The sequence below is a fragment of the Triticum dicoccoides genome, chromosome 2A (assembly GCF_002162155.2).
Source record: "Triticum dicoccoides isolate Atlit2015 ecotype Zavitan chromosome 2A, WEW_v2.0, whole genome shotgun sequence".
Lineage (NCBI taxonomy): Eukaryota > Viridiplantae > Streptophyta > Magnoliopsida > Poales > Poaceae > Triticum > Triticum dicoccoides.
In genome coordinates, this window is record NC_041382.1 from 717,785,609 (window position 1) to 717,800,741 (window position 15,133).

At 45.7% G+C, this 15,133-nt stretch overlaps 2 protein-coding genes across 4 annotated transcripts; both read left to right on the forward strand.

The window, feature by feature from the left end:
- Nucleotides 1-100: 100 nt before the first annotated feature.
- Nucleotides 101-3,526, forward strand: LOC119356550 (polyadenylate-binding protein RBP45-like). The gene is made up of 7 exons (XM_037623516.1): nucleotides 101-500; nucleotides 932-1,391; nucleotides 2,346-2,407; nucleotides 2,487-2,617; nucleotides 2,711-2,813; nucleotides 2,907-3,110; nucleotides 3,216-3,526. The coding sequence occupies exons 1-7, from the start codon at nucleotides 153-155 to the stop codon at nucleotides 3,216-3,218; spliced, it is 1,311 nt and encodes a 436-aa protein (XP_037479413.1). The 5' UTR covers nucleotides 101-152; the 3' UTR covers nucleotides 3,219-3,526.
- A 1,349-nt stretch (nucleotides 3,527-4,875) lies between these two features.
- On the forward strand, nucleotides 4,876-10,989 carry LOC119356551. Of its 3 annotated transcripts, none has more exons than XM_037623519.1 (10): nucleotides 4,876-5,127; nucleotides 6,435-6,556; nucleotides 6,633-6,745; nucleotides 6,936-7,000; nucleotides 7,086-7,297; nucleotides 8,364-8,609; nucleotides 8,774-8,875; nucleotides 9,016-9,066; nucleotides 10,248-10,317; nucleotides 10,448-10,989. In XM_037623519.1, exons 1-10 carry the CDS (start codon nucleotides 4,956-4,958, stop codon nucleotides 10,603-10,605), a joined length of 1,311 nt encoding a protein of 436 aa, XP_037479416.1. In that variant the 5' UTR covers nucleotides 4,876-4,955; the 3' UTR covers nucleotides 10,606-10,989. The 3 variants fall into 3 exon arrangements, with proteins under 3 accessions (XP_037479416.1, XP_037479414.1, XP_037479415.1); XM_037623517.1 differs by having other exon boundaries at nucleotides 4,877-5,127; nucleotides 10,248-10,338; XM_037623518.1 differs by having other exon boundaries at nucleotides 4,879-5,127; nucleotides 10,248-10,338; nucleotides 10,451-10,989.
- The last annotated feature ends 4,144 nt before the right edge of the window (nucleotides 10,990-15,133 follow it).

Sequence of the window (15,133 nt, forward strand, 5' to 3'; positions counted from 1 at the left end):
ACGGTAATAAAAAAGGAGAGCCGGAATCCCTGTACACGGACGAATCTCAGCCCTGAAATCCCCATCTCCTCCCCCGTATCCCTCCTCTCTCCCGTCCCTCTCCCCTCCCCCTCTCTCCTCCCTAGGGTTCGGGTCTCTCCTCCCCCGTCGCCATGATGCAGCCACCGCCGCCGTCGCAGCCGCAGCCGGGCATGGGCGCCCCCATGCCGCCGCAGGGCGCGGGAGGGCAGCCGCCGCACTGGGGCGCGATCCCGCCGCCGATGCCCCACTACGCGCAGCCGCCCCCGCAGCAGCAGCCGCCGCCGCAGGCCATGTGGGGCCAGCCGCCGCCCCAGGCCGCGCCCTACGGCCAGGTGCCCGCCCCGCAGCAGTACTACGCCGCGCCGCAGGCCCCCGCCGCCCCCGCGGCCTCGGACGAGGTCAGGACGCTCTGGATCGGGGACCTCCAGTACTGGATGGACGAGAACTACATCTACAGCTGCTTCGCCAACACCGGGGAGGTACGTGTCCCGATCTGTCCGACGCCAGATTCGTTCGGCCCGTCGCTCTGATGCGAGATTTGTTCGGGCTCGGCTTGCCCTAGTGGATGCACGCGCGTCGCGGGTCTAGATGTAAAAGGGTTAGGGATTTAGTTGTGATGGTAGAACTGCGAGGCGAGTTACTTTTCCGTGGATTATGTCTTCGTCACAGGGAAAGAAAATCAAGCTTTAGCTGTGGTTCTGGAGCAGTTGGGTGTTTTGGCACGGTTGTATGATTGGTGTTGTGAAGACTAAAACTGTCAACTGCGTCTTGTGAAAATAAAAATTCTCTAGTTAACTGATGTGTTTGTTCCTGCTTATATATGTACCCTTTTACACATGTGTGTGCATGTTCTGCAGACCATGTGTTATATGTAAAGTTGCTAAAGATGACCTTTTTTGTTAATTTGCAGTTCCAATCTGTGAAGCTTATCCGTGACAAGCAAACTGGACAGCTTCAGGGCTATGGCTTTGTCGAGTTTGCAAGCCATGCAGGCGCTGAGCGAGTTCTTCAGACATTCAATGGTCAAATGATGCCAAATGTTGAGTTGGCATACAGACTGAACTGGGCCAGTGCTGGTGAAAAGCGTGATGATACCCCGGACTATACAATCTTTGTTGGGGATTTGGCAGCTGATGTTACAGACTACATGTTACAGGAGACATTCAGGGTCCATTACCCTTCAGTGAAGGGCGCAAAGGTTGTAACTGACAAGATGACAATGCGTTCAAAAGGTTATGGGTTTGTGAAGTTTGGTGACCCTACAGAGCAAGCTCGTGCCATGACTGAAATGAATGGAATGCCCTGTTCTTCCAGACCTATGCGCATTGGTCCAGCAGCAAATAGAAAGACAACTGGGGTTCAGGAGAGAGGTAAATGTTGTCAATCTCATGTCGCTGCAATGGCCTTCTGCTATTACATGTATACATTTACTTCTCATGCATACCTGATTGCTATGTTTTATGGTGCCTTTGTCCTTTTATAAATTCATGTTGTTCTACTTGTTTGTGTCTGAACAATGCAAAGCTAGGTATTACCTTTTTTTTTGCATGCAAGAAGACATTATTCATTAGTATAATGGTTTCAGCATGGATTTGCATCATTTAATGCTCAATTAGATAAATAAAATATAGTAAACTCATGCTATCCGGAAGCAGCATATCAACAGTTCCACCATATATGCCCTGCAATTGACTTGAGCTGTGGCATTTCTTGTTTAAATCAGTTATGCCTTAAGTTTGCTGTCCTAAGTTTGTAGTCTGTTTCTGGTTCTTCTATTTATTTTTTACTTTCCTACTCCCTCCGTCCCCAAAAACAACTTTAGTACAAAGTTGTACCAAGTCAGCGACACTTACTTCGGGACGGAGGGAGTACTAGTTATCTGTCACTATAATGTATGTATATCTTTAGAACACCTTTCCTGTGTATAAATAAAAATGCTATGGCCCATGCTCAATCAGAATATACACATGCAAAGTAAACTGGTATATTGTGTCGTGATTGCTTCGTTCACCAGAGTTTAGCAGTTGAGAGATGGAATCCCTTCCACATGCATTGAGAGTTAAACTTCCCATCTCAAATTTTTGCTAAGTGAATTTTGTATGACCTTTTGGTAGTTATTCCTTATTTATTTATCTATCTTATTATGCACTGCTTTAGTCACATGTTATTTATTTATTTAGCTTTTGCACTGCTTTAGTGACATGGTATATTTATCATTTAAATTTTGTGTCTCTTGCATGATATGCATTCATGTTTATTTATTCTTTGTTATTTAACAAGTCTTACAACGTATTTCCTTCACTTTTTTTTGCTTTCATTTACAGTACCAATTCCAAATACAAATACTCAAGGAGCTCAGTCTGACAATGATCCTAACAATACCACCGTGCGTTCTTAGTTCTACTTTTCTGTATTACACCAATTGAATTTCAGTGTGTTGAACATAGTTGTTTCTTTGGTCTCAGATATTTGTTGGTGGCCTTGACCCCAATGTCACTGAAGATGCCTTGAAACAAGTGTTTGCTCCATATGGGGAAGTTGTCCATGTCAAGATCCCTGTTGGGAAGAGATGTGGCTTTGTTCAGTATGCTAACAGGTCGATTTTTTTCTGTTTAATAGTTTAGTTGTTTCTTGTGCGCGTATTTTTGAAGTACTTCCTTCTAAGTTACTCTTCTGACTGCATATTCAGGCCTTCTGCTGAGCAAGCTCTGCAATTGCTGCAAGGGACCTTGGTTGGTGGTCAGAATGTGAGGCTTTCATGGGGACGAAGCCCTTCAAACAAACAAACTCAGGTTTAATTCTTGCATGCTAAACTTCTATCCTGTCTTGAGTTGTATGTATACTAGATGTAAAGTGGGTAATATATAACACATGAACATTTTCAGCCTCAGGAAGCCAGCCAGTGGGGTGCAGGTGCTGCTGCTGGTGCTGCTGGTGGTTACTATGCTGGATATGGACAAGGCTACGAGGCTTATGGACAAGGGTATGCACAGCCTCAAGACCCTAACATGTATGGTTATGGAGCCTATGCTGGTTATCCCAACTACCAACAACCAGCAGCGGCACCGCAGCCACCGCCACCGCAACAGGTGAAGTCCCCTATCTATATAAGCGCAAATCTTAGCTCTTGATAATCTTATTAGTACTTAATACCACCAGCAGCCTGGCTAATCTAAAACTTTCCATTTCTGCAGTGAGCCCTCCTCGTGGGTCGTCCAGACAGATGAGAACCCCTGTTTGAAGGCACTGTCAAGGCTAATGTTGTAGCACCTGTCGATAGAGAGAGACGGTTCCTGGACTCCGGATTTTGATTGCCCCATGGCAAGGTCTATTGTTATGTTATTATGCACTATATTATGATCAGCTGTTGTCCGTCCCGCTGTGGTGATCCTTTGGATATGTACTTGGAAACTTAGCTTTGTTTCGCCGCATGCCCTTGTCTACTGTTATTTACCGTTGCTATCTTCTGCTGTTAAATTATATACTATTTGTACCGTTTGCTTCCTGCTGCATTTGTTTATGTTGTTGCTTTGTGGTTTGGATTCTTCCTTTTATCAGAGAAGATGATAACCCAACAGCTTTGGTCTGGTGGCCTGATCGGCCACATGGGCAGATCAGATCACAGGGCATGGCATGCTTGGTGCTGTCGACCGTGGAATTTCGTTTGATAGTGTTTGTTTCATACAGTATTACTAGAATGGTTTGATTAGCACTTGGTTCAGCCGTGGATTCGTCAATTATTTTGATGTCTTTGTAGTCGTAGTTGTGATCTCCCTTTTGTTTGGTGACATTTTGGTTCTATCTATTGTTCTGTTTATATCTAATAATTGCTCCGTACATATATCTTTTTTACTGCAAGAGCAGAGCATTTTGTTTCTACTTTCTACTACTCCCTTGGTCGGCTAGTTTGGTAGCCTGTGATCCCAGGGGAAGATCCCCGTCAAAACCCAGGGCACATAGCCCACGAGGCGAACTCGCCGTGCAAAACCACCGCGACATTTGGTCTGCTCGCTTGCTGGGATATTCTCCCCTGATCCCCTTCCTTTCCCTGGGAGAGAAAACCATGCCTATATATGTCGGGGAGAAAAGCCACGCCTGACGCTGGCGCATCTAGCGATCTCCTCCCCTCTCCACTGTCCTCCAAATTGCAGAGGTGATCTCCCTGTCATAGAAGGAGAGGATCCCCCATGGGCATGGAAATCTCCCGGTGGAGGATTAGAGCCCTGAGATATTCTCCCCTTGCAACCAAATTAGTTCTAAGAGTGTCAAAAAACTCTTTTATGTTATGGGACGAAGTGAGTAATACAATACTCAAAGACCATCGATTGGAAAAGAACAGAATAACATTTGATCTCACGAAAAATTAAAAACTATTACCCGGCTATGTATGCAGCTAACTAATGAAACATTTGATGACAAATTGGCTATGTATATAGCTAACGGATGGATGACGAATCTGAAGATAAGCGCGGTACATCAAATCGCTTCTAAATGTCCGTGGAAATCTAGAAATGGTTTGAAGGAGTCCTCTCTCCCTGGTGTACGGCGTCGGAGTGGCCCTGATTACTTAACGTAGTGCATTAGTAGAAAGTAGAACCAACATTTTGAATCACCATATGAAAAAAAAACTAAAGTAATCACAGAGCTACAGACGCCAGCTGCAAAGCGACAAGGGTGACGAGAAAGGCAGCCAGAGCCAGCCATAATTCCAGACAGGGCGCTGTAGCACATGTACAGCCCGAGATTCCTTGCCGTTGTCGCGCGCGCGCGCATGCATCAAGATCCGCGACCTCCTCGATCCAAATCCGACCCGTCCGTCAGACACACGGCCGCACGCGGCACGCGCCCGCCCGGGCTCCTTCCCCCTCTCGCTCGCCTTTCCGCCCACCCTGGCCTCTGCCTCGTCGCCTCCCCCCTCTCCTCCCCACCACCCCATGGCCCGCCCCAAAAAGGCCAAGGCGGCGCCGGCGCCGGCGCCGCCGGCCGTCTGCGAGGCGCTGCTGCTGGCGACCGTCTGCATGGTCGGCCTCCCCGTTGAGGTCCAGGTCCGCGACGGATCCGCCTACGCCGGCGTCTTCCACACCGCCTCCCTCGACGCCGGATACGGTGCGCGCCCCCCTCTCCCCCCTCCCTCCCTCCATCTCTCGTGGGTCTGGTTCGGGGACGGCGTCGGGTCCCGGGATCACGCGAATGGCCGCTCGGGCCGTGATCCGGCTGCTCGGTGGAGATAGTGGATGCCGCGTGCCTAGTGACGCGACCCGACCTGGTTCGTCCCTGTTTATTTTTTCCTGGGAATGGGCTGTGATCTGCTTGTTCCTCGACCTGCCGCGGCCGCCGGGATGCCGCGTGTTGCTAGTATTTTGTTCTGGCGCTGGGGCTGGGGCGGATTCGGGGGCGGGTGGTGGAGATCGCTGGGTTATGTTCATCTTCTGCGACGGGGGCGGCTGCGTGTGCTCTGCTCTATAGAGGCCGAGATCCTGGTCGTTCGGTCTTCCTGATTTCGGGGAGAAATTGTGCTGGGAATTGTATCTGGATTGGTTCGAGCGATCCGGGTTTCTACAATGCAAGTGCATCTAGATTGTTTCCTTCTCCCTTCTCTCCTTCCTATATCGCCGCCCTGCCGTGAGCCTGAAGCGTCATATGGAGGATCTCTTGCGCATCAGGGTGGATTCAAATGCAGTTCATCCAGATCACGGGAAAAGTGTTTCTGCTTTCCCTGTTCCAGTTACAGATCACGTGCTGCAGCGATGTTGTATGAATCATTCTTGTGGATTTAGGGGCGAATTCCCTTGCCCCTTGTTGCTGTTTTTGGTCTCTGGGGGGACTTGGTGCGTGCTATGTTGTGGAAATGAGTCATAATAGACGAATGCTTTCATTCCGTGATCAAAGCGATTATGCTCGATTGTGAGATCCAACAACAGTACAAAGGTAAATAGTTATTATCGGGCATTATGAAGGACATGCAGTGTAATGAAATTACCGGTTCGGTTTCACTCTACATTTGAGCTGTGATGAACAATTCCGGGTGGATTTCTCGATACCATTGAAAATGATGTGGTTTATGTATTCTAATTGCTCTTGGGATTTCCGCGTTGGGGGCAATATTGCTACATCAGTCCCTTTATTTTGCTTATTAATTCGTTCTCTTAGATTTTTTTGCAAGTTCTCCAGGAAATATCCTTTTCCTTGGGAGATCATGCGCACAATTTGTGGATTGACCTTGATTTCACATCATCTCTACTGTGATCTGATAGTCTCAACTCCTTTAAGTCCTTTTTACCTCATAATTTGAGTTTGTCAACTGCTCATATACTTCGTACTTTCGAGTCTTGGGCAGTATAATGTTTGTTGTGTTCTACCAAATTTTAGTTTTGGGGGAGAACACATTGGATTAATGGTTTTGTGTTGAGCAGGTGTTGTGCTAAAGAAAGCAAGGAAGATTGCAAACGGAAAGGACAATGCCAATCTAGTGCTGGGAGCTTTTGTGGACACTCTTGTTGTTCTCCCAGATGATCTTGTGCAAGTGATTGCAAAGGTAGGTTACTGCACTTATATGTTAGTTGAAACACATTGCCTTCTGATGGAGCTGACAAAAATGGTTGTTTTGCCAGGACTTCTCCCTTGCTACTAAAGATATTTCTAAAACTAGTGCTTGTGATGTGGTGGCAGCCAGTGGATTGACGCAGCCTCAAACTTCACATTTGGGAGACCCAAAAGCATCCAGGTCTGTAAATGTGTATCCACCAAAGTATACCGATTGCTTGCCCCCAGTAACTGGATACCTTTAACCGTTACAATTTTTCATTGCTGGTTCAGAATGTACATCAAGCAATATATTCTACTTGATTGTATTCTGCTTATTTTTACCATGTCTTATTCATTGTTGACCTTCATTAATGCTATTTCTGTCACAGACAGGTTGAGAAGTGCAGCAGGCTGTGTCAGAATAGTGATAACCCCACTGGGAAAATTGCTCCAAGTACTAACTCTAGCCCTTTTTGTCTTCTATTCAGATAGCCCTTTCATCCTTCCCTTCCTTGCACTAAACCTTTCTGATTTCTCAGTGAACAGTAATGCTGCAAATGTCTGCTCTCCAATTGAACATATAGTGCCAAATTGGAATGCAATTCCAACTTCTGCTGATATTGGATCAAAAGAGGGAAATGTTGTTAATTCAGTTTTAGCTACTCCTGTGGTAGCTTCAAATGTTAAAACATCTCAACCCATCAACAATTCATCTATTAAAGCTGTCATGTCAAGCAAAACCACTGCTAAGGTGAGCTCTTTTGGTATGTGTTAATAGCGATAGATTTGTCTACATCTTATTCTTCCTTATAAAGTAGTACTCCCTGCCATGTATCTCCATTTGGAGCAAAGCATAGTAATAAACTGTACGAATTTATGTATTATTTCAACTATGTACAATGCTTAACTATACTGATTTATTGATTATCGCAATATGTTGTAAATGTATGCATTTTCTCAATAGTAATGTATAATACTATGTTGCTAATAATATTATTGCAGATGCAAGTATTGAAATACAAATTTATATATTAACTCAACTCCGCACATAATGCTTAAGTGTACTGATTTATTGATTATTTCAATTATTTCCTAAATGTGTGCCTTTTCTAAGCATTATACTTAGTACTCTCATGCCAAACATAAAATTATTGTCGATAACTGAATGCACAGGGAAAATACTTTAGAACCTAGTCGTAAAATTAAATACGGCCTGCCAAGGGTCAATGTTCTTGACCAAAGTATTGCTGCTATGATAGTGCATTCCTATTTTGGATTATGATGCATAGAAGTTTTCTTTTTTCTGAAAAGATTCAAATAAGGCACGTGCAACATTGCCAGGTGGGAGCGTGTAGAAGAGAACTGTTTCTTTCCACGTAGGACAATTGTTCTAATGTTGTACTGTCGATGCTTAAATAGGCGCTGGCACGTCTTAGGTGCTTGTGCATATATCTTTGATCTAATTGGTAGATAAAACAACAATCTAAGCCTCTACAAGACATACTACCTCTGTACCGAAATACTTGTAGCTGGGGGAAACTAGTAAAAGTTCCCCCAACTACAAGTATTTCGGTACGGAGGGAGTAGTTGTCTTGCATGAGGAGACGCCTCTTACTTTGGCACTTGCCTATACTCATCTTTAAGCACCCATGTAAATGCATCTTGCATTTGTACATGCCCTACTTCCAATGCCTTTTTTACTGGTGTTCATGAACCTTCCTGTGCTTTATTATCATCTTCAGTACTACATTATATATATGACATGCAGTTCATTGTTATCAGTCTATTCATTTTGCCTTTTAACATTATTATGTCAGGAATCCAAACTCAATCCCCATGCTAAGGTCTTCGCTCCATCTTTTGCAAGTTCCAGACCAGTACTTGCAGCTGCATCCCCCGTTAACCCAAACTATATCTCAAACTCGGTCTCTGGAGTTCCAACTGGTGTACCTGTATTTCAAACTCACTCGCATCCAGGCAGTTCGTCTCTATCCAGCAAGGTTGTTCATTATAATAACCTGGCTCCTGGAAACTTTGGAATGTCACCTCAATATGTTCAATCAGTAAGTAACTTGATTTCTTTTAGCTGGATGCACCACCATATTATATATCATGTGATACGAGCGAAATACGACATAAGATGTCAACTCTTACACATGGTTAACTATGATATGTTCATGCTTCTGAATTTTGATGCACGCTGCTGTCTACATTTTTTGCATGACAGGTTGTGGGGCATAATGTCGGAAGGCTAGATCCTGCAAGACTCGGTACACCATATCACCCCTTGCAAGTGGGATCAACCTATATCAGCCCTAGTCCTCAGCCTGTAAGTCCTATATTTATTTTTCAGTAAGATATGTAGTCCATATTAATTTAGAAATCTGTTCATTTGTGTCTATTTATTAGTTGAAATTATTGTCATTTGCTACTCAGCTGAACCAAATTGTTTTATTTCATACTTTATAGATGGTCGATGGGAAATTCAGTCCTGTTGTTTATGTTCATCCAGTTTCTCAGGTGAGCCATTGCTGTTTGTATCAAGGGTTCAAGGGGATCTCTTTCATAGGAGGAGGATGATACACGCATAATTGTAGAAACATGCCTATCTAGAAATTATCCAAGCTGAACTTTGCAAATAAAATTGTTTTTAGAAATAGACTAGCAAAACATGCCCGTGCATTGCAACGGAAAAAAAATCATCCCTCATACTCACACCTGACAACATCGAATCCCTTGAAATCTTCACGATGCCACACGACAAACAACATGATAAGTGGTGTTGCGCAAAAAACATGAGGTTTGATGATTTTTGAAGTGTACTCAAGATGTTTCCAATTTATTAGGGAACAGAAATATCAACGTTAAGCCGGCATTTCCAAAATACCCCATATAAAGAAGATATTAATTAAGGTTGCATCCTAAACGGAATTTTAGAAATGATTAATATAATAACATATTTGAAATCTACACATTTTTGAGTGATTTCCATATATAACATGTTAATTTTGGAGTTGGGATTTGAAAGTTATGATTAAATATTTTCTTTTGAATCTGCCTGAAAATAGAAAGGATAAAAATAGAGTAGCTGGGCCGAAACTGGAGCTTCGGGATCGAACCCAGGTCTCAGGTGTGAAGCAGTGAGGCTCATACCACTACGCCTCTCGGGCGCTTGTGATGTATGTCAGGGGCTTACTATTAATAAGCTGTAGCTGTCGGTGATTTTAGAAGGGAAAAAGTAAACTGTTTTTTTCCACTTACTGGTGGCAAGGTGGGTAATTATTAACAACTCCAGGGGTAATTTAATGACTGATGGACAGAAGCACTAATCCCTTTATTATTAGGTATAGATATAGATAGATATCTTACTGCCTCGGTAAACCTTGAACGTTGGTTAGTGGAGATTAGCATCACACATTAGTATCTTGCGGCTTCAGTGTTTGCGATGGATGTTGTGACCCTGATGCTGTATAGACTTATTTTGTGCATCAAATTCACTTGCTTATCAAATGGTTTTTAATTTTTTCCTTAACCGGCTGGCTTCTTAAAATCTCATCCATGTAACAAACCCTGGTGCAACAACGCAAATGTTTACTGTAAATATAAACTGGAACGGACACAGAATTTTGATAAGAGAACTAGAATGGACATACATTTTCTTCTGGCTCATTCTGTCTTATCTGTTATTTTTTCTATTGAAGGATGCTATGCGTGGAACACCAGTTATGTCCCAAGTATGGCCTCGCCCTTTGCTGTTGAACTCGCATCAAGGTAGCTTGCAAAAGTTTCAAGGTAACAGACATTGCAGGTTTCAGCCTCATTGTCTTTGATCGAATAATAATAAAAAGTATTGAAGCGTTTTTGTTATCATACTGATGCCATATTTTCATGCCCTCTTCAGCAGGCACTGCCCCGTTCTTTGGGGCTCCGCCAGTCATGGCAACTGGGAACCTGCCCATGGTGATGCCGAGCCCTGCAACGCTTGTGCAGCCATTCCAGGCCATTCATCCAATCATGGTTCCTTCCGCGACCAGTATGTATCCGGGCAAATACATGTAAACTTGTCATACCGCTGTGTTATCTGATTTCTTTGGAAGAAGAATCTTGGCTTTACCCCTTTGGCTTTTTGGGGTATACATCTAAGAGGACTCGCAGTTTTGCCTACCCTGTCAATTCACCTACTAGTTGCTGGTCATTGTCCGTCTTTTTATTGGGAGGACTTGCAACGTTTGTCATAAGCCATAGTCGGTGTGGCTTATGGTTTAATTTTTCGGGAGAGTTCATGGGAGGAGTTGATATGAAAATAGAGAGGAGATTGAAGCGATTCTTTGACTGCCTTGGCGGCAACACATTTTACCTGTTCTTTTGCGTTTGCAGAGCAGTATGTACCGTGAAACATTGTAAATGAGTAAGATGGTGAAGTGGGCCCCCTTTTCTTCTCCATCTTGCAAGTGTGATGTTGCTGCTATGAATGTCATATTTTGTTGCAAGTGTAGTTCTGGGACTATTATTCATGTAGCTTTCACGTGTAGCCTGTACAATCTTTCGTTGCAGTGCTTTTAGCAATTTGGTCGATTGTGTTCCTCGGTGGAAAGAAGTCGGTCAGGCGTGCTACACGGCTGATCTTTTGCCATCCGATCCGTGTCCCTGGATCCCCAAGACTCTTCCCTCCGATGCTAGCGGCCGGCAACACGTCGAGATGAAGCGCTCCTTGAACTTCAGGACGGTGCCCGACACTTTCTTTGGCGGCTTAAACTCTAAGCGCACCCCATCCTTAGGTCGGACACAACGGTGTTGATCCGTCGGCACGTACGTGGTCATGACGGCCTCCTCATCGATCCTTCTGCACAGCTCCTCTTCACACATGAGTTTCAACTTTTCCAGCAGGTGCTCCATCACCATGGCGTCGTACCCTCCACGCCGACGACCTCGACGACGCACCGCGTGCCCTTCTCCGGCATTGGGCCAGGAGCTGAGCTCCGAAGACCGGCGACCGCGCGGCCAGGAGGAACCGGTGCCGCCGCCGGTCACGAAGATGGCGCCGCCGCTGCCGGTCACGATGGGCGCGTTGTCCACATCGAGACGCATCATAAAGCACGCCACCGGGTCGTTCAGTTTCGAGGTGACCAACTACTCGCAGCTCAAGGACGCGGGCTTCCACGCGCGCGTCACTTCGCCCGTCTTCAGCTTCGGCGGCCATGACTGGCAGATCGCCTTCTACCCGGACGACGAGGACGGCCACGCCTCCTCCTACCTGCGTTATCTCGGCCCAGCCATGGAGGTGAGGGCCAAGTTCACGCTGAGCGTGACGGGGAAGGAGGGCCAGCCACCGCTAGTCCGCCGCGACACGCCGGAGCGCGTCTTCACTCCGGAACACTGCCGGAGAACAAGCCAGGGCTTCCTCAAATTCGTCGCCAAGTCCAAGCTGGACGTATCCCATCTATGTTGTGACTTATTCTTCTTCTCACCCTAGCCAACATGGTCTCGGTGCTCACACAATCGCAACACGTTTGAGTTTTGTCAATCCCAAGTCGTCCCTCCCTCGGCATAAGATGAGAAACAAAATTACTTTTTCCTGTGAGATTTTGACGAAACGCACATGCGTTGTTATAGATGAGTTCTTTTGTGTCCAATCCTCATTTTCTTGAGGTTTTCATTTGCAATCTGGATCCGCACTGGTATGAAAGAAAAACATGGCACGCGTTATTGATTAAGGTTGCATCCTAAATAATATTTTTAAAATAGCGAGGGGACGTGCATAGGCATTCCCATCCCGCCCACGGTTGGCCCAGCCTCGAGCACTTCCGGCACCGACGGCGACGAAGCAAAGCAAAGCTTTGATGACTGGTCCGGCGAGATATACGCACGTACACCACGGCTGCTCGATTTGCACGCAACCAGACCGATTAACCGGTGGCCTCACCAAACAGTCCGCCTGCTAGTCAGGAGCACCAACCGCATGTACACTCTTTAGAATCCGTCGTTACCATCTTCCTTCGTCCCATCTTTAAGCATGCTCAATGTATTGATCTTGCCATACCTCTTTTGTCGTCGATGTCACCACGGCGTCACAGTGGCGGCGCCAGGAAATGAAGGCTGGGTATTCATCCAAATTTTTTTGGCTCTAAATGTAGTATATGAACCAAACAAATGAATATGAATGCATTTTACAGCACAAGCAATTTGTCCTGCCACAGAAAAATCATTCTACAACATCATGCATAGTAGAGGAGTTGTACCGAATTATTCAACCAATAATATTTTCGCGCACTCAGTAGGCAGTAGCAGAGTGATGTGCATGTTTGACAGCAACACAAGCAACAATTTGTCTCCAAAACTTTAACCCGGAATACCCACCTTAAGACTAATCAAATTCAGCACTAGTAGGCAGTAGCTCGTTGCATTCAAATCCAGCACTACCAGCAATTTGTCCAATTTGACTGCACTACAAATCCACCTACAGATAATAGAACTAGGAATTAGGAGCATGTGATTTGATCGGGAACTAGGAATTAGGAATTAGGAATTAGGAACTAGGACAAATCCAGCAGTAGCTCGCTCCGTGATGCTCCAGGCGCTGCTACAATTTGACTAGGCGCTGCCGCATGAGCCCATATGAATTAGGAAGTTAGAACTAGGAGAAGAGGAGAATAGAACCTGGTCCGCTGCCGACCTGCCGCTGGTCGCCCGTTCAGCGGCTCCGCTTGCCGCTGCCTGCAATCAGTACTGGTCGCCGCCGCTAGGTTAGGTTGGGGACTTGGGGAACGGCCGGCTAGGGTCTGGATCGCGTGAACGGGGCGAGTGTGGGGGCTGTGGGCCGCTAAAAAAGACATGTATTAATTTTTTTAGGCCAAATCTTGGGTATTCATTTGAATACAAGTGAATACCCCTGGCGCCGCCGATGCGGCGCCATACAACGCCACCCTCTTACACACACCCATCAAACAGTGTCAGCACCGAGACCAGTGGCGGATACACAGTTGGTCATGGGTGTACAGATGTACACCCAAATTTGTTGGCTAGAAACTTTTATATATAGAGAAGGGAGAGCACGAGAGCGACAGAAACTATATCCATTCATCTGTCGAGTGAGTACATCTATATATGCAGAGCGCGGCCACTACGCTAACTGCCTCCGTAGCTAACTCCTCTAGATAAGCACATGCAGCCATGCAACGTGAGACTGAGACAAGGGCACGTGAGAGAATGTCACGTTGATGCAGTCACGTCTTCAGATAATCAGATGCATTGTATATTAATGCCTATGTGATCATCAACTGCATGATTATGTAGTAAATAATCCTTATTTCTTTTGTTATTTCTATAAGGTATTATCATTTTGATGGAAAAAAGTTCTTGCTACATGAACATTTTAGATATTAGATCTCTTTTTCTTGGGAAACCTGCAAAAACAAAATTGAACACCCAAATATGAGATCCTGGATCCGCCACTGGCCGAGACCACGCTGCACCATGCCATCCAGACTAACCATCGATGCCATAGATGTCATGCCGCTCCATCTTAGTCACTGCACGAGAAGTATGCGGGGACCTGCGCCCAGTCACCGAAGCCAAACATTTGTCCCTCCAGCCGATGTATGGCTCCCAAGATGATGCCCGCATTACTTTATTTTGCCTCCCTGTATCACATATTTTATTTGCACCTTCAACATAAAAGGATTTGGAAAAATATCTTTCATTGGTAAAATGTACTCCGCAATGGATGAAAACAGAGCAAATTATGTGAAGGACATCTATAATAACTATATTTCCCCGCATTTTGTTATTGGTCGTGCTACGCATCAGCCGACTGATCTTATAAGGATCGGCTGGTCGTGAGCCGTCCAATATATTATACTCACCGTACGAGCCCTCTTCCCCTCGTTTTTGTGCCCCCATTGCAACAAGACCTTTATTGCAATTGCAACATGACCTTTGTTGTAGAAGCATCTCCGGCTCGTGGTCGTCAACATCACCATTGCAATTGGACTCTTCTTGCAAAAAGCATATGCGGCTCTCAGTAGTGTCTGACACCATTGCAACAAGACCCCTCTTGCAATTGTAACAAGTCCCTTCCCTAACCTTTGTGCCTTCCCTGCAGATCATAAGTGTCATCGGTTTGATTGCTTCCCGGAGACCCCCCGTCATGCTAATCTTCTTTGGTGACGCCGCCGCCCTCCCCGGCCTCGGCTGTGTCAACATCATGTGGTCCGCTTGCATTAGCGGCAACGGGTGGTGTCGTGCTCATAGCAGTTGCGGTGGGTTGTAGTGCTTGCAACACCTCAACGTGCGCTCCAAGGCTACACTATGGTAAGGCGGCGCTGACATTGATCATCGGTGCGGCGGGCGGCAGCTCTTGCAGCTTTAAGTGGAGCTGGATTGGACGTGCGAGAGGGAGGAAGGATTTGGAATAGAAGGAAAATAGCTGAGGAGGAAGAGTATGGATATCGCTTGGGGAAAATACGTGTGGACTAACACGTTTAGTTGGGGGTAAGGTGGAGAGAGGGAGCGGTGCTGCGTCTACAATAGATGAGTAATGCTAGACACACGGGGTTTTTACAGGGTGGTGGTTAGGATGGCTCCACCA